Raw genomic sequence first — 18,232 nt, 5'->3', positions numbered from 1 at the left:
GCCCCTCAGCCCTCAGTAACCACTGTTGGTTCTACTTTCTGTCCCTGTAGAGTTAGTTACCTTTTATATCAGTGGAGTCATATACTGTGTAATCTTTTAGAATTGGCCTCTTTCACTTTGGTTAATATTTTCAAGTTCATCTGTGTGGTGCATGCATCTGTACTTCATTCAGATTTATAGCCTAATAATATTCCATTGTATAGATATAGACCATGATTATCCATGCATGTATTGATGGACATTTTTTTCACTTTTTATCTGTGATGAGTTATGCTGCTATAAACATTTGTGTACAGGTTTTTTGTGGGAACATTCATCTTTCTTTTAAATATTATACCTGGGAGTAGATTGCTGGGTCATCTGGCAGCTCTGTGTTTAAACATTTAAGGAGTAACCAGACCCTTTCCCAAGTTGCTGCGCCGTTTTCCATTCCCTCTGGCGGTGTGTGCAGATTCTGATTTCTCCACATCCTCACCAACACTTGTTCTTATCTGCGTTTCTTCCTAGCCATCCGAGGAGATGTGGTTTTGGAATGCACTTCCCTGATGACTAATGATTTTGAGTATATTTTGATATGTGTACTGTTTGTACATCTGTGGAGAAATGTCTGTTCAGATCCTTTGCCCATTTTTAAATTGGATTATCTTTGTGTTATTGCATTGTTAGAGTTTGTATATTCTAGATCCAAGTTCCTTATCAGATACGTGGTTGGCAAATATTTTCTCCCATTCCATGACTTGTCTTTTCACTTGACTCTGCTTTATTTATTAGTGTAAATTGCCCCTCATCCCTTATTACTCAGTGAAACAGTTTACAGAGGAAAGGCAAGATAAAAGCATGACTCTTTTCCTTTGTTTACAAGTTTTCAAAATAAGAAATTGTTTAGGATCCTCTCACAGTGACCAATTATTAATTATTTTTAGAAAACCATCATAAAGGCAGGAGTTTGTCTGATGGTTTCCATCCACTGTAGCTTTATTCTTACTGATTTTCAAGTTGTCCCACTTTTATCTAAAGTGAACATCTTCAGGTTGATTCCCAAGTAATTTTGACCTGAGTCTGATTGGCTGTGATAGCATTTTTGCTGTTTTCAGGGCTTGTCTGGTACATTTTCTGCTGCAGACCTGAATCAGCTATTAGCCCAAGGAGCCCTGGTTCTCTTTCGCTGGAGCAGTGTGGGTGCTCAGAGTGCGTGCCACAGTGTTGGTGACTGTCTCTAGACCTTTTCAGCGCTGTATGAGGGTGATGTGTATATGGGGTATGCTTTTGTTTTTAAAGTCAAAATATGTGTATAGTGCTAATTTATATTCAGACTTAGGATTTTTACCTGACCTCTCTGTTTTGCATATGCGTATCTCCTTCTGAAACTACCCTTCCCAGTTCTCAGAGTCACTTGGGATGGGAGTGATTTTGCTATATTCTATTTTCATCGCTTTATTCCACAGTACCTAGAATAGCAATACCAGCATTACCACTAGCAGTATAATTACTGAAAATAGTTAAAAGCATGTTTGGTTTTTTGTGTTTGGTTGTTATTTTACTGCTAGGCTGTATATAGTACAACCATTGTTTTTAAAGTTACTTGAAATACTTTCTCTGTGCTTATACCACTAACTGGATACATATAGCTAGGTTCACTACATTTTCTTTTCAATATTTAGGAATTGCTTTTTCAAATTTTTTATTATGAAATTGTTTTTACTTTTAATTGTGGTAAAAAAAACATATAACAAAATTTACCATCTTAACTATTTTAAAGTGTGCATTTCATTAATGTTTATTCACATTGTTGTGTAACAGCTCTCGAAAACTTTTCATCTTGTCAGACTGAAACTCTGTACCCATTAAACGCCCCCTGCGCGGCCCCCCGCCCCTCCTCCTGCCCCCCGCCCCTCCTCCTGCTCCCCGCCCCTCCTCCTGCCCCCCCCATTCTTCCTCCTGCCCCCCGCCCCTCCTCCTGCCCCCCCCCATTCTTCCTCCTGCCCCTGGCAGCAGCCCTACTTTCTGTCCCTGTGAGTTGGACCCTCCCCTGCTGCTGCTGCTGCTGCTGAGTCGCTTCAGTCGTGTCCGACTCTGTGCGACCCCAGAGACAGCAGCCCAGCAGGCTCCCCCGTCCCTGGGATCCTCCAGGCAAGAGCACTGGAGTGGGCTGCCATTGCTTTCTCAACTCCCCCAGGTACCTATATAAGTCGGATCATATTTGTCTTTTTGTTGCTGGCTTATTTTACTTAGCATACTGTCCTCAGGGTTCATTCATGTTCATAGCGTGTGACGAGATTTTCTTCCTGAATAATATTCCACTGTATTTATGTACCACATTTTGTTTGTCCTTCATCTTTCAATGGACACTTAGGTTGCTTCCACAATGAAAATTTTTTATACAATTTGTGAATTATTTACACAGATCTGAAGTCAAATCAGTAACAAAAAAGAATTGAAAGAAGTCAGTCTTTTGTCTCATTCTCTTCATCCCTCTTTTCTCCTTCCTCAAGGGAATTTTTTTAATTAAGTGGTTTATGTTCCCATTTTCTTTTTAATCCCAAGAAGACCTTTTTCCCCCATTCAAAATATAAAATACAGTTGTGTTTCTCCTTTCTTAGAAAATGGTAGCATACTGTACTATTTTTCTGTATCTTGACTCTATCACCTGATGAGAGCTCTTCCTCTATCACTTACACTACAGTTTATACCACCAGTTTCCTATTAGTGCACATTAGAGTTGTTTGCAGTCTTTTGCTCTTCAAAATAGTCCTGCAAAACCAATGTACTGCATAGGTCTTTTTGTATTTTTGCTGGTATCTGTGCGAGTCACAAAAATCAGTTTGCTGGATCAGAAGGCCTGGTAACCCTGCTGGACATGAATTATTCTCCTTTTGTCAGGGTTGTACAATTTTGTATTCCCGCTTACTGTAAGAGTGGGCCTGTCCTTCTCCATGCTATTTTCCCCTGAGGATATTGTTAAGTTTGGGACTTTTACTGGTGTTTTGGTGAGAAACACAGTTTCATTTTGCATGTCTCTTAGTATGGGCATCTTTTCATACTCAGTGCAATGTACTTGTTTTTCTGTGAACTGTCCCTTTCTTTTTTTTTTAGCCTATTCTAATAATAGTGGGTTTTCCCCTCCTTATTTCTAGTTTCCAAGGCTCTTTATATGAACGGGTGGTATCCTTTTGTCTCTGATGTGGCTTAGTAGCCAGTCTTTTGCAGTCACGTGTCGCTTGCCTTTGCTGTTTCTAGTGCTTTTGCAAACGTTGTTGTTTTGTTTTGTGTTTTTGGCGCCGCTGCAACTGCTTGTGGAATCTTAGTTCGCCAACGAGGGCTCAAACCACTGCCCTCTAGTGGAAGCACGAAGCCCTCACCATGGGATTTCTGGGGAATTTCCCAAAAGTTCTACATTTTTACCTAGTCCAGTTTTTCTGCCCCGTTCGCCGTCTCGTGCGTGGACTTCGGAGTCGTTTGTTAGCAGTGTTCCACCCACTGCTTGGTGGAGCGATGCGCTCGTCTCTCCTCTGCGGCTGCTTCCAGCTCCCTTTCTTCTGTCTATCTGTCTCTCCCTCTTCTTTCTGCGCGTCTCTTGTGCTGTAGACTGTGAAGCTTGGTTCCAGTGTTGTCCTTCCATGTTTATATCCAGTTATGCCAACACTGCTAACTTAAAAGCCTAGCTTTTCTCATTGATTTGAACCACTTTTTGTTTTGTTGTTGTTTAATACGTAATTGGGCTTGCTTCTGGATTTTTCTATCCTATTCCATTGGTCTGTATTCATGAGCCATTACAACAGTTTTAATTATATAAGCCATATAATAATGTTTCAATATCTAGTAAGGTTAGCTTTCTTTTTCTTTTTGTGTTTTTCCAGCTATTTTTTCTTATTTTTCTCCCAAATAAACTTTATAATCAACTTATGTTGCTCTGTGGAGAGAACCTGTTGGTATTTTTATTTGGGCTGCATAGGTTATTTCAGGGGGAACCTATATTTTTATGATGCATCGTTTTATTCAGGAATATGGTATGCCTTTCCATTGGTTCAGTCCTACTTCTCTGTCTTCCAGGAATGTTTTCCTCGTATATATTTTGGGTATATCTTGTAAATTTACATGTATGTATTTTATTTTTTGATGGTGTGTTTCTTGTATCTTCTCTCTGTTTTCATCTGTGGCACTTCTTGAATTTTCCATGTTAATTTTATAGCCTGTTGTTTTACTAAGTCATTTCATTATTCAAAGTAATTTTTCCATTGATTAGTTTGGGTTTTCTAGCTATGTAATCATATGAGATGAAAATTGAGAATTTCCTGAGCCTTTCCATAGAATGCAGAAGTTTTCTAAGTTACAGTGCATGGCAGTGCAGGCGTGTGTCTGGGGTCACAGGCAGCCTCTCTGTTATTACACTGTAGCTGTTCCAGTCTGTCGTGTGCCACCGTCTCTGTTAACCGTCTCATTTCTTTAATAACAGGAGTTGGAAAGGCAGAAACATATGTGTAGCGTGCTCCAGCACAAGATGGATGAGCTTAAAGAAGGCCTCCGGCAGAGAGACGAGCTAATTGAGGTACGTGCGGGAACTGTGGACATACCTTTTCTGAGGAGAAAATGCACTGAGTGGAGTGAGGGCATGTGTGTTGGGAGAGAAGGGGGTTAAAATGCCACAAACCCTGTCCTTGTCTCTTCACATTTGGCTGCACCCTAACATTTTACAAGTGTGAAACAGAGAGCAGGCTTAAAAATTAATACTGGGAGCCCTCTAAGTATTTTCTTCTTAATAGCAGGAGCTTTTGTTACTGTCTTTTATTCCTAAGCATGTTCTCCCCTAAAGATACCTTAGGAAGTGGGCAAAAGGAGACACTGCAGGATACCATGGTCCTTGGGAATGTAGTGAGTGCTATATTTGGGGACATGATTCTTGGGGAAGAAGAAGCTTGATCTTCACTCAGGTAGGTGCGCTTCTGAAATGGCTAAATGAAAAGAAGTTGTCTGGATGCCTGGTGGGAGCCAGAAGGCGAAGCTTGGCTGAGGCTGCGGCTCAGGTTCCCCCTGGCAAGGAGCTCTAGGACCACGGCAGGGTCCCAGGAGGGGAGCCCTGTGGGCCTTCAGGAAACCTTTGACAGCAGTTCTCATCCTTTTGGGCCTGCTACCTGGCATGCATCTCTGTTTTTCTTTAAATGTGGTTTTCCTCCGAGGTTGCCATTTTTTTATAAATACGGGGTTAGGTTTGGTGGGACTGACTCCCGCTTGCTTCCTCGGCGTGCTTTCCCAGCACGTCTGGTGTTAATGAGCAGCGGTGCCGTGGCAATGTCAGGGAGGCCCGCCCCAGCGACCCTGAGATGCCTCTCATGTGTCACACTCAGCTCATCCATGTCCCAAGTGGCTCAGAACTCCCCTCCCCCCTACTTTTTCCCTCTCCTTTTTCTCTTCCCCCACTGATCTGACTCACTTAATCTCTCCCCATGCGAATGACTTTAAAAATGATTTAATCGAGGAAAAGAAGTGATTCTATTTGTGGATATATGTTACTTTTTTTGTCATTCTTGAGAATAACTGAACTTGGCTTGCTGAAAGCGGGTAGAATTTGTGAATTCTAAATGCAAACACAGATAACCCTTTGAAAATATCAGGTTACATATGGAGTTAGTTGTCTTAGTTTTTCCATATATGGCAAGAAGTATATTATCCAAACTCTGTGTCCTGCTGGCATTTAAAAATAATGTGTGACTTCTTCTCCTTTTTTGTCTTCTTGTTTTTGTGTGTCAGTATGCCAGCCACTTACTTCTTTTTCTAGTTAAAATATATATTTTTCCCCATTACAATTTCAAAAGAATGATAAAACTGCTTTGGGCACTGCTTCTCAAATTCAGTAACTTACATTAGAACTGATTAAGTGTTCTAATTTTGAATGTGATGATTGCATTTAAGAGGAATTTTAATGCTTGACTTTTACAGCTTGTCAGTATGGTCTCTAACTTAAAAGCCTAAGGTGCTGGGTATACAAACTTTAGTTTTAGGTATTTTCTTGTTTAGAATTAACATCCTTCAAACATTAATATTGGAGAAGGAGATGGCAGCCTCCTCCAGTATTCTTTCCTGAGAAATCTCATGGACAGAGGAGCCTGGAGGGCTACAGTCCGTAGAGTCGCAAGAGTCAGACTCGATTTAGTGACTAAACTACCACCAGATGTTAATATACACATTTACTTATAACTGAAGAATCTTGACTATCCAAAATAACGTTTTTTGGTCTTTAGAATTGAGAACCACACGGTAAAGTACGTGAGAGATGTGTAAATAGGGAAAGTAGGAGATGATAATTTACCAGTAATGCAGAAAAGAAAACCTGCTAAGTATAAGAGGGTATAAACTGTGCCTCACTGCCTACTCAAAAGGTAAGAATGGCTGAATGCTGAAATTCAAGTGTTTCTAAAAACTGCTGTTGTTCATTTGTAACTTACGATGTTCCTGCTGTCATAGGTGCTGCTAAAGGAAATTCAGAATGATTGAGCCGTGTCCCGCTTATGGTTTTTTCAGTTCTGCCTAAAACAGTAGAGTTCAGAAACTCCTGCTTGTTGTCAGTGATAGGGGTCACGTGCTCATGAGCAGGTCTGGCTTCCCCTCTCTAGAAGTGCGAGTGTGCCATGTTTGAGGAAGGGCATTCATGAGCAGAAGAGCACACGTGTGGAGCTAGCTGGGCGTGTGCAGAAGCCCACTGGCTGGCTGCCGTGGCTGTGGCTGGGACAGCTGTCCCCGGTCCCCTCGCTGGCTGTCCCAGCACCAGGCCCGTGGGAGTCACGGCGCCTAGACGCTGCGTGTCACCCTTCCTTCCCGCAAGCAGCTCCTGCTTTCCCCGTTCATCACAGACTTTCTCCTTTTGTTCAGTCTCCTTATCAGCTCTCTTTCTCTTCTGCTTTCCTCCCCCTCACCGCATCCTCTTTTCCTTCCTGCTCTTTTATTTTTCCTCTTCCCCTCTTCCTCTGCAGGAGAAGCAGCGTATGCAGCAGAACATAGACACCGTGACAAAAGAGGTGTTCGAACTCCAGGAGACGCTGCTTTGGAAAGATAAGAGCATTAGGGTATGAGGTGGAACTGGGCTTTGGCCCGAAGCTCACAGACAGGGAACAGGCCAACGTGAATGTGATCTAGAGATTCCTAAAATTCTGTCCTTTGATTATCTTTGAGCATTTATACCGAGTGAAATATAAACTAGCAGAAGGCAGAAAGTTCCCTGGGAAAACCTGATCCTATGCCTGGAAAGAACTCTCTCCAGCTGACTCTGCGCTTGTTAAAGGTACAAGCAGGAGCTTTCTAAGGAAGTTGTTCTTTATTTTCCCAAGATTTTTATGCAGAAACAGCTACAGGCATTTAATTCAAACTCTGTGGGTAATTTGATACTCTTACATTGTAACAATCTGGAGAAGCAGCAGAGGATGGGGGTGGTAGGGGAGAAGTTATTAATATCCCATAAATCTTTGGTGAATAAAATCGGAAGAGATTAGAATCATTTTAATTACGGAAGTGGATAGGAATGTAAGATTTTCTGCCAAACTGTGACGTCACCTCTAATTATATCCTCATAACTCCCCAGGGCAGGGGCCCAGATAAGGAAGAAGTCCTCAGTGCCTTTTTGCTAAGCCCTTCAGGTAGATCCCAAGTACTCCGGAGACTGAAAACATTCCTGCCGGTTCATCCCAGTAGCCTTTTGACTGGCAACCTCCTCGTGGCATAGGAGCTCTGTTCCTGAGACTCACCTTGTCAGGGGAGATGGGGGAAAAGAGAGGAGGAGGCCTTTGGCCTGAGGACCTAAAGAGGTCATGTTCTGCTTGAAATCAGCTGGTGGTGGTGGGGCTCAGCCCGAGTCGTGTCCGACTCGTTGCGACCCAATGGACTGTAGCCTGCCAGGCTCCTCTGTCTGTGGGATTCTCCAGGCGAGAATGCTGGAGTGGGCTGCCGTGCTCTCCACCAGGGGATCTTCCCGACCCAGGGACTGAACCCGTGTCTCCTCCGTCTCCTGCCTTAGCAGGCGGGTTTGTTACCACTAGCAGCACCGGGGTAGCCCAAACTTTTAAAAAATGTTTGAAATCATTGTAGACTCACATGCAGTTGTAAGAAATAATGCAGAGACCTTGTATGCCCTTTATCCAGTTTTCCCAAAATGTAACATCTTGTAAAACTATAAGTACAGTCAGGGCATTGATCTTGATCCAGTCTAGGTGGAGCACATTTTCATCACTGTAAGAGGTCCCTCCTATCGTTCTCTTGTGGTCGTATCTGCTGCCTCAGCATCACCATGCCAGGTGCTGGCAACTGCTCTTCTCCATTTCTATAATTTGTCATCTTAAGAATATTTTATAAGACAATGGCACCCCACTGCAGTACTCTTGCCTGGAAAATCCCATGGATGGAGGAGCGTGGTGGGCTGCAGTCCATGGGGTCACGAAGAGTCAGGAACGACTGAGCAACTTCCCTTTCACTTTTCACTTTCATGCATTGGAGAAGGAAATGGCAACCCACTCCAGTGTTCTTGCTGGAGAATCCCAGGGACGGGGGAGCCTCGTGGGCTGCCGTCTCTGGATTCGCACAGAATCGGACACAACTGAAGTGACTTAGCAGCAGCAGCACCATATGTAACCCTTTAGAATTACATTTTTTTCACTGAGAATAATTCCCCTTAAGATTCATCCAAAGTGCTTTATGCATCAAAAGTTTGTCCCTCTTTTGCTTTAAAAAATTGTTTTGTTGTTGTTCTGGTAACATACAAAAAATAACATAAAATTGACCATTTAAATCATTTCTAAGTGAAGAGTTTGGTGGTATTAAGTCCATTCACATTGGAGGTTCCACAGAACCTCTTTGCATCTTGCAGAACTGAAACTGAACTTTATTAAACAACTCCTCCCCAGGGCGTCCTCCTCCGTCCCCTGGAAGCCCGCATTCTACTTTCGTTTCTGTGAATTTGACTACTCTGGGTACCTTATATGTGGAATCATACAGTATCTGTCTTTCTGTGACTGGCTTATTTCAATTAAGCGTATGTCCTCAGGGTTCAGACATGGCGTAGCCTATGTCAGAAGGTCCTTCCTTTTAAGGCTGAATAATATTCCAGGGCATGTTTGTAGCACATTTTGTGTGCTCATTCATCTGTTGATGGACACTTGGTTGCTCGCATCTTTTTGCTGCTGTGAGTGACGCTGCTATGAACATGAGTTTGCAGATCTCTCTGGTGATTTCTTTTGGGTACATACCCAGGAGGGGAATTGCTACCTTATATGGTAATTTAATTTTTTGAGGAACAACCATACTGTGTTCTGTAGCAGCTGCACCATTTTACCTTTCCAGCAGCACTGTACAAGGGTTCCAGCTCTCTCCATCATTGCCAACACTCTTTTTTTGTAGCAGCCATCATCATGTGTGTGAGGTGGTCCCCCCTTGACTTTTAAAAGATGCCTTTTAAACATGACCTGTGACTACCTGGTGTCTCGCGTCTCTAGCTGCGCTATCAAGATTTAACTTTAGTAGCTCCGTGAAGGAGCATGGCCCTTGTTCTCATGTAGTTTTCTTTAATTTCAGTTCAGTTTGCTTTCACTCTTTCATTGACCCTAGTGGTTGCTCGTCTAGCACCAGAGTCGTTCTGAGCACCCGGGGGTCATGTGTCAGATTTGTATGTGTGAAGGGCTTGTATGGCCCTACAGCCTCGCACAAGGCTTACTCCCATTCTCACTAAAGATATTTGTGCCTATATGTAATTATAACCTGTCGTCCAAAAGTTCAGCCTTTCGGCCTTCTTGACCCTAGAATTTGAGGTTAGGTCAGGGGTAAAAAATTATTTAAAGCTCCGCAAGCATGTACTTTTTACCCTAAAAAAATCTACTGTAGGAACACTTACGGAAGACAAGCACAAGAGTAGTGATTTTATGGTCGGGTAATACAGAGGATTTCAGATCCAGTGTGAATACATTTGGTCCAGTTATAAGGTATTTCAGTGGCCTTCAAGCTCTGTGGTAAGATGGGAGGATTTGCAGGATGTATCTTATTTTCCCACCCATAATTATGGGAAGGTGAAATTTGAAAGTCTGAAAGTAAAGATACAGTCTGCTGTAAGATTGGGAAAAGGAACCAACGGCATGTACTAGCATTTGCTAGAACTCGAGTTTCAAGTTGGTCTGTTCCTGGGGGGTTTGCTCCAGTGTTGTTAATCGAGCATGTTGTGAGTGGCCGCCGCCGCCGCAGGTGTGTGTGGCGATGCATGGCACGACGGTGCGCGTGGGCTCCTGTAACCCGAAACAGCCAGCCCAGAGAGGACAGGCTGCCACAGATGGGCTGGTGGCGTTGGGCTTTGCTGTCCTAATGTTACACTTGCTAGTGATGTAACAGAGTGATAATACTGGCTTGAAGTGTTAGACTAAACACCTTGTGGTGTTAGGAATGCACTGTATTAACTTACAGGCAGACTCTCGACACACAATATGAATGTCAGTTGTTGAAAGAGGAAGCTGGACGTTCACATTGCAGTTTGGCCAAAGAAGGAATAGGACTTGTCTTGTGAACTACTTTCCAGTAGCATCCGGGGTGACAGTAAGGGAAGACGATTGTGCCCTTCACGGGGTGATGGGACATATAGAGTGTGCAAGGGCTTTGAACCAAAAAAGTGGATTCATTTTATGGCTTTGCCACTTACTGTGACTTTGGGTTAAAAACGTAGCCTGTCGAAGCCTCAATTTTCTGATCTGTGAAATGGGGATAAGAAAAGTACAGGGTATGTAAGGGAAAAATTAAAAATAAAAATACATGAGAAACATCAATTTTAAGACCTGGAGCTACACAAATGGCAGTTGCCATCATCCCTTATTTACTTACTGGTTGGAAAATAGGATTATAATGATTTAGAAAGTTGTCCAGTTTTTCAGCAATGAGTAACTAAGCAGTTGGCCCACTTCTAGACTCTCTAAACCAAGAGGAGAGTTACCTGTTGTTCAGCTTCTTGCATGAATGGGAATTCTGGTTGAAAACATTAAATGCGGGAACAAATGGGCAGACAAAGGCTTTTTCAGATAGCCCAGCTGCTAGATGTCTGCACACACTGCTTGACCTGGGTGGCTTTTGAAGTCTGGACTATTTTATGACATAAAGTAACAGACGTGCTCCTGCTTCTGCTCTGCTGTCCTCAGCTCTGACAGCTGTGAGCTTTAGGCAACAACAGGGAAAATACACACGGAACCCAGGCCAGCTTTTCCTGAACCTTTGTGTCTTCTGCACTGCTGGGTGCTGGTGCTGAGTACTCCTTTCAGCCTGGGCCAGTGGGTGGTGCTGGCATCATCCTTTTTTCTGGTGAGGAAACTGAGGCACGGGTCAGTTAGTAGGTGCCAGGACTCAATGGCCTGTTTGCAAACCCATATTCTGCTGCCTGCCATAAGTGGGCTGGGTTTATTTCATCCGTTTTTCACATTTTGAACATATATCAGAAAAGCAAATAACCATTAGTTGCATTTAATTAACAAAAACATATCCTTGAGAATGGGGGGGGGTAGCTATTTTTAATTGAGTGGTATATGAGGAGTATTTTACCATATGATGTAGAGAACAATTACTGCAGCCAGTATTTAATTAAAATACATTATACTGGTTATTCCAGAACCCATTTTTATTTCTTAAAAAATCAAGTATATTCTTGAATATACTAGTTCAGTTTAACATGGAATGTGGGTTTTTGGACTACCAAATAAAAGCATACTTAGGAGGTTTGTCAGGAAATCTTTATTTTAGTGTTATTTCTTCTTCACCTTCCTTCTCTGTTTATTTTCACTGACTAAAAAGGGTTTGTTTTTCTTGCCTGATGTGCTAAGCATGCTTTGCCAGATTTACACACGATTAACCACTTTCTACAAAACTTTCTTCTGAAGCTAGATGCATAGGACTCTGTGTCCCCTCCACATCTAACTGCTTGTGTCCAAAGCTCTTAAGGCCTCCTTGTCCCTGACGCTTTATCTCTTTGCAGTTGAATCAGGTCCTGCTCTGCTCCCTTTCATTTGCTCTCTCTCTCTGTGCCCTTTCTCCCGCTGCCCCGTCCAAACCAGGCCCTTGAGAAACTGAAAGAGCACGCAGGCTGCCTCAGGAGCGAGCGGGACGCGCTCCGGGAGGAGCTGGCCAGGCTGAAGGCAGCGGTGGAGGCGGGAGAGGTACGTGAGCTCCTCGCCGCTCTGCTCCTCCTGCCGCCCTGTCCCCTCTGCCTCCTGAACGCAGAGCGCCGTTGGCTTTCCCGCCCGGAGCCGGGAGGTGCGAGTCCGTCCGCAGAGCTGGACTCCGTGTGGCTGGTGCTGACCAGGGGTCCCCGCAGCAGGCGTGTGTCATCACAGGGCCACCGTGCTGCCGCCTCCTGCCTCCCTGGGGGCTCCGCTGAGACACTGGGTCTCTTCTTCCCCGCAGAAACACGGCTTAGTCATCATCCCTGACGGCACTCCCAACGGCGACATCCACCAGGAGCCCTCAGTCGGGGCCATCACCGTGGTGTCTCAGGAAGCCGCCCAGGTCTTGGAGTCGGCGGGGGAAGGGCCGCTCGGTAAGACACTGCCGCTGTGTTGACTGGGGTTCGTGTTGTCCCCCTGGACATCAACCTGGTCACATCCTCTCTTGGAAAACGAAAGCCAGGGCGGTCTGAGACTTCTCGACATCCTTGAGAGGAAGACACCTGGGCACGCTGTCTTCAGACATCCTTGACCTTGGGAAAGCAGCACCTGGGCCCTTGCCAGGCAGTGAGGGTTAGGGGGTGAGGCCCCTGGTCAGGAGCGTGTGGGTGTGTGTATGTGGCTTTGCCATTTAAACACTACTTTCTGGGAAGAGAGAATCCAGCACACCTGTCCTGGGGAGCCAGAGGGCTGGTCAGTGGCTTCCTGAGCGTGTTCGAAGTTTCTTCTTCCAGGAGCATCTGGTTTTCTGTCCTTTGACTCACACCAGGATTCTGTAGCTCTTTGCCACCGCACTTCTTAAGGCAACAAACAGACAACCAGAAGTTATCAGAGGACTGTTATTCCAGAGCAGGGCTTCTGAGCCTCTTACCAGCTTTTTGACCAGGAACTATTAATAGGTCTTTGGTTACTTGAATGTTATTGACAGAGGCGTTTCAATAGTCACTTACATAACAAATTGCCAGCCACCAGCGTTCGTTTCCAGTCAGTAATGTGTTAAGGGCTAAGCCACTTAAACTCAATGCTTTGGAAGCCTAATGACACTACCCTCAGGAAGATGCCCATCTGCTGTGTCCACTCAGAATCCAGGCCTAGAGGATGGCACAGGTGGATACTGTAGCATCAGCCGCTTTTATATTAAAGTGAGCTTTCTTCCTTTTCAGTTTTCATATATATGTCAGTTTCCTAGAGGAATGTGTATATGACAGCGGCGGGCCCGCTCTCAAGGGGGGAACTCTGGAAGCAGAACCATCGGCCCTCTGACAGTGGAGCATGCGCGGAGCGTGGGCGAGCGCGGCCACGGGCAGCTGCAGGGTTTCCCCTGCCTCGTGGGGGCGGCTGGAGCATTTGGCGGTGACTGTGGTTGACTGTGGGGAGCCCGTCCTCTGTCGGCATCCCATCGGCCCAGGGGCCTGTTCTCCTGCGTGTTGGGAGGGAGCATCCATCCCGAGGCCAGGAGCGGCCTGGTGGTCCTGCTGCGGAGCCTCTGCCGAGTCTTGCCAGCCCACATCTTAGAGCGCGCCCCACACCCCCCCCACACAGGCTTTGTGGGCCTTGCCTGCTGCTGGCATTGTGTCCTTGTGCGTTCTTTGCTCCAGCACCCCCCTCAGGCTCATTCTCAGCCCTGTTCTTTCTCCCAGTTTGTTTTCTCGTTCTAAGGACTTAAAAGCCTGTGGGGGTACCCTTGGCTTTAGAGGGATTGTCTCCTGGTAAAACTTGCAAATTTTTGAAACAAGGAAATGATCTTTGTACTTGCATCTGTCTTCACATGGAGAATCACTGCTCTTGGGAGCAAATGTTGTACTCAGTGCCTGATAAACATCGACTGTGTGGAAATATGTCTTGAATCATCTAGTACTTTTCCTTTCATCATTAAAGCCTTCATGTCTTTTGATACTCAAAGTGGTAAATTGTTTATCAGATGTTTGCTATTTGTGAATTTGAAGAATTATTTTAAATTGTTTATATACTACATCATTACAAACTTTTCATTTGTTTTAGACGTAAGGCTACGAAAACTCGCTGGGGAAAAGGAAGAGCTGCTATCACAGGTAAAGGCATTCTTCTCATGGGAGGGTAATCTTAACTATAACTGACTAAACCATGTGGCAAAATGTGAGCAAATTAAAATGTGCACTAGAAAGACGTGCTTATTTCAGACATCACTACTCAAGTAAGAGTTGAAGGATAAAAAGTCATATTTACCGCTGTTGTCTCCTAGTCTTTCTAGGACACAGCTTAGGGAGTCAGCTCTATGAGCCTGTTAAGGCAGAAGGCCCCAGCCCTGATCTCGTGTTTGGCCCCGTTAGCTGACTGCAGTGGTGTGCACTGCTTCTGTGTGACGTGCTTACATTGCTTCTCGGCCGTTCTGCTTAAGGCAGTCCTGGTGACACCCCTCTGTGGAGCATGGGAACTTCGCTTCCTTCATCCCCTCTCCCTGCCTGACATCTGTATTCCCGTCCCCACTCCCTCCCCACAAAGGGACAGTGACTCCAGTCGCTCCGTGTCATCAGAAGCCTGTAGACACTGCACACAGCGGGACCCCAGGGCGTGCTCTGGGGCTCCTTTCACCACCTTCGCGTCTCCGTGGCCCCCTTAGGTCAGGACGTGGCTTGCCTTGTCGTGTGCCTGGTTTCCGATGTCCGGCTTTCTCAGAGCTGCAGACTCTCCAGCAGTGGTCTCAGTCCACACTCATTTTCTGGTTCCTGGCGCGTCTGGCGCAGCCCTTCGGAACATGCTGGCTCACTCCCTGGGGACAGAGACCTTACCACCCTGCTCATCATCTGGAGTTCCCTTTGCCTGTACAGCTCCAGCCTGGACCCCATTCTGTGGTGTCTTAGGCCTCCCTCCCTCCACCTCCATTCTCTTGCTCGGGTACATCCCCCAGAAGCTTCTGGAGAACAGTTTGGAGGCAATAAATTTTTCTTAACAGGAATGAAAATGTCACCTTACCCCTTTATTTGATTAACAGTTTGGTGTGCGTATGGACTTCTTTGTTGTAATTATTTGCATTTATTTTTTTTTTCAAAGAAATTGCTTCATTGTCTTCTGCCTTCCTGCGTTTGGCTATTGAGAATTTCAAGGACATTTTGATTTTTTATTTTTTATCTGTGACCTGTTTCTCCCCTCTGGAAGCTTGGCCCATACTCTCCTTTCTCCCTAGTATTATGAAAGTTCAGTGATGCGGTTTGGTGTTTTGTGTGAAAGCATTTAGTTTCTCCAGGCACATTTAGCAGCTTAGGTGTAGGCACGGAGTGGGCAGAGTGTTAGATTTCACCAGGTGAGGAGACTCGGGCAGACATATGCCAGAGTGATGATGGGCCTTGAGATTAAGCTGGGTAAGGAGCTTTATAGGAAATCCAAGAAGACATCAAGGGTTGCAAAGAGTCGGACACGACTGAGCGACTTCACTTTCACTTTTCACTTTCATGCATTGGAGAAGGAAATGGCAACCCACTCCAGTGTTCTTGCCTGAAGAATCCCAGGGACGGGAGCCTGGTGGGCTGCCGTCTATGGGGTCGCACAGAGTTGGACACAACTGACGTGACAGCAGCAGCAGCCCGTGGGGTGGAAGGATTTTTGGAGTTGGGTGCAGAGAGAATGAACTGGAAAGATCAAGAGTAGTGGTTAGAAGATGCATGGGACTGCATTGAGTAGGCTGGCTGGTGTCTAGTGAAGAGATCTAGTACATGACGGAGCAAGTGGCTGCAGGTGGGATGGGGTAGATGGCAAGATCCTTGTTCCAGAAACGGAGGGATTGATTTTAAGAGATCCTCTGCCCAGATGGATTTTGAATTTGCCAACAATTCAGGCGGGAATAACCTTGCGGGTATGAGAGTTAGGAGCTACAGTGGTGACGAGAGTGCGGGGTGATGGTGGTGATGAGCATTTGTGAAGCAGAGATGTGATTGGGAGCTGCATTAGGAGTTCAGGGGAGCCAAAGGGAGACGAGTACGCAACAGCAAGGAGAGCAGGGGACCCTGATCCGTCCTCAGGCTCAGCAGGGGCACGGGGCTGCCGAGGAAGCTGCCCCTCAGGGGGAGCAGGCTGGGGTGATGGGCACTTGCAGAGGGGATGGAGGGGCTGCTGATGACAGAAGGTAACCAGAGGGGGCAGCGCAAGGGTGGGGCTTTGGGGAAGGTTAGGAAGTGAGGACAGAGTCGGACTCGTCCAGGGTCCTTTAGGGACGAGCACAGGGAAGGGAGGGTGGCCTTCCTGAGATGGACACGAGGAGGAACGGCAGGGAAGATGAGTTAGTCCTGGCTGCCCCAAGGCGGGTAGTGATGTCGTGGCTGAAAGGGCAGAGCTGTCGGAAAGGATGGGTTCAGTCTTGGTGCCTAGCTCACCCTTCCCCATGGTGGGGTGGGCAGACTTGGTCCAGTGCCCCCTGGGGATGGAGCTAAGGACGGTCGACGCTCTGAGCACACAGCCTCACCTTTGACCCGAGGAGGCATGGCGAGGCCTGGGCTTGGCCCCAGAGGTGGCCCTGTGCGGGCGAGGACAGCGGGCTCTGCTTCCTGTGTCTCTGGGGTGTTATAGGCATTCGGGGAGCTCGACTTTTGATTTCTGATTTGGGGGGAAGGAATAGACCTCAAGCCAGATACTCTCTCTTTGCTGGTTTTCCATCCCTTTCATCTCATGTGTTCTGCTTTCTAAAAGATGTTCTCAACTTAGCCTTATTTTTACTGAGTTGTAGTTCTGAAGTCATTTCAAGGATGCACTTTCTCTTATCTCGGACGATATTGATAGCCTGGTTGATTTGCTCCCCTTTACTTTTTTCTGTCTGTGTAGTTTGTTTCATTCCAGGTGTTCTTTTATGTAGATTTACTTAGTTTTCTGTTTAAAAGCGGACTACTACAAAGCTGGTGGGCAGCTTGTTGGTGGGGCCCACCCGAGTTTCTGTAAAGCTTGATGTGGCTGGCTGTTTGGTTGGGAACCTTCGATGTGGGTGTGCTGGACTTGTATCTCAGGCTCGTCAGAACTCTAAAGAGAGCGCCTCCCATCTTCTGCCTGAGGCTCCAGGCCCAGCCGTGCAGCCTGGAAGCAGGGTGGGCTAGAGGGCTTGCCCTCAGCTCATCTCTGTCCGTCTAATCTTATTTTCCATTCACGGGACTGCTGTCTCCAGCTGGACCTTCTTTTTTTCCCAATCCAAAGTCCCTCAAGTTTATCTTTTAGTTTTATTTTATAAATTAAAAAACTTAAGATAGGTTATAATTGACATAAAACAAGCTGCTCTGTGTGCTTAGTCGTGCCCGACTGTGTGTGACCCCCACGGACTGGAGCCCGCCAGGCTTCTCTGTCCAGGGGGTTCTCCAGGCAAGAACACTGGGGTGGGTTGCGATGCCCTCCTCCAGGGGACCTTCCCAACCCCGGGGCTGAACCTGCATCTATGTCACTGTGTTGGCAGGCAGGCTCTTTACCACTAGCGCCACCTGGGCACACACTTAAAATGTGCAGATGCACACCCGTAGATGAGTTTCCAAGGGCGCCGTGACAGAGCACCGCAGGATGGGCGGCACAGGGCAGGGGGCTCCCCCGGCATGGAGGCGAGGAGCCCAGGGAGGGGTGTCGGCAGCGCGGCCTCCTCCGGAGGCCTGTGGGGGCCTCCCAGGCCTCTCTTCTAGACGGCGGGCCGCTGGGCCCCTGGGCTTGTTGACAGCATTCTGTGTGTCACACGGCTCCCCTCTGGCCATGTGGCACTCTTCTGATTAAGGGCCCCAGGCATACCAGACTCAAGGCCCACCTTATTCCAGTATCATTTCATCTCAACTGAGAGCCTCTGCAGTGACTGTTCCCAAAATAAGATCACACTGTGAGGCACTGGGCTTAAACGAACTTTGTGGGGACAGCAACCTGTGAAACCTCACTCCAATCAGCATGGTAAAAGCATGCAGAAATCCCAAGTCCCTGTGTCCCTTTGCAAACCTTCCTTCCTCTCCCACCTCCTCCCCTTCTCCAGAAACCGCCAACGTACCTTTTTGTCTCTTCAGTTTGTATTTGCTGGAGTTTTTGCACTGCATATGCTTAGCTTGAAAGTCAGCGTTTTGCTGCATGTGTGAGCGGTATAT

The 18,232-nt window shown here is 46.3% G+C and overlaps 1 protein-coding gene across 5 annotated transcripts in view; it reads left to right on the top strand.

The window, feature by feature from the left end:
* LRRFIP2 (LRR binding FLII interacting protein 2) overlaps nucleotides 1-18,232 on the top strand; it is a 110,128-nt gene that overhangs the window by 87,342 nt on the left and 4,554 nt on the right. For 4 of the 5 annotated variants that reach the window (XM_052636216.1, XM_052636202.1, XM_052636208.1 and 1 more), the window contains 5 exons: nucleotides 4,454-4,546; nucleotides 6,966-7,058; nucleotides 12,057-12,158; nucleotides 12,406-12,538; nucleotides 14,166-14,215. In XM_052636216.1, the coding sequence (XP_052492176.1) occupies nucleotides 4,454-4,546; nucleotides 6,966-7,058; nucleotides 12,057-12,158; nucleotides 12,406-12,538; nucleotides 14,166-14,215 (471 nt within the window). The remainder of the gene's footprint in view (nucleotides 1-4,453; nucleotides 4,547-6,965; nucleotides 7,059-12,056; nucleotides 12,159-12,405; nucleotides 12,539-14,165; nucleotides 14,216-18,232) is intronic. The other variant, XM_052636224.1, reaches the window with a different exon arrangement.

The sequence above is a fragment of the Budorcas taxicolor genome, chromosome 1, assembly GCF_023091745.1.
Source record: "Budorcas taxicolor isolate Tak-1 chromosome 1, Takin1.1, whole genome shotgun sequence".
NCBI classification, from domain to species: Eukaryota; Metazoa; Chordata; class Mammalia; order Artiodactyla; family Bovidae; genus Budorcas; species Budorcas taxicolor.
This window is presented reverse-complemented; position numbering and strand designations above follow the sequence as displayed.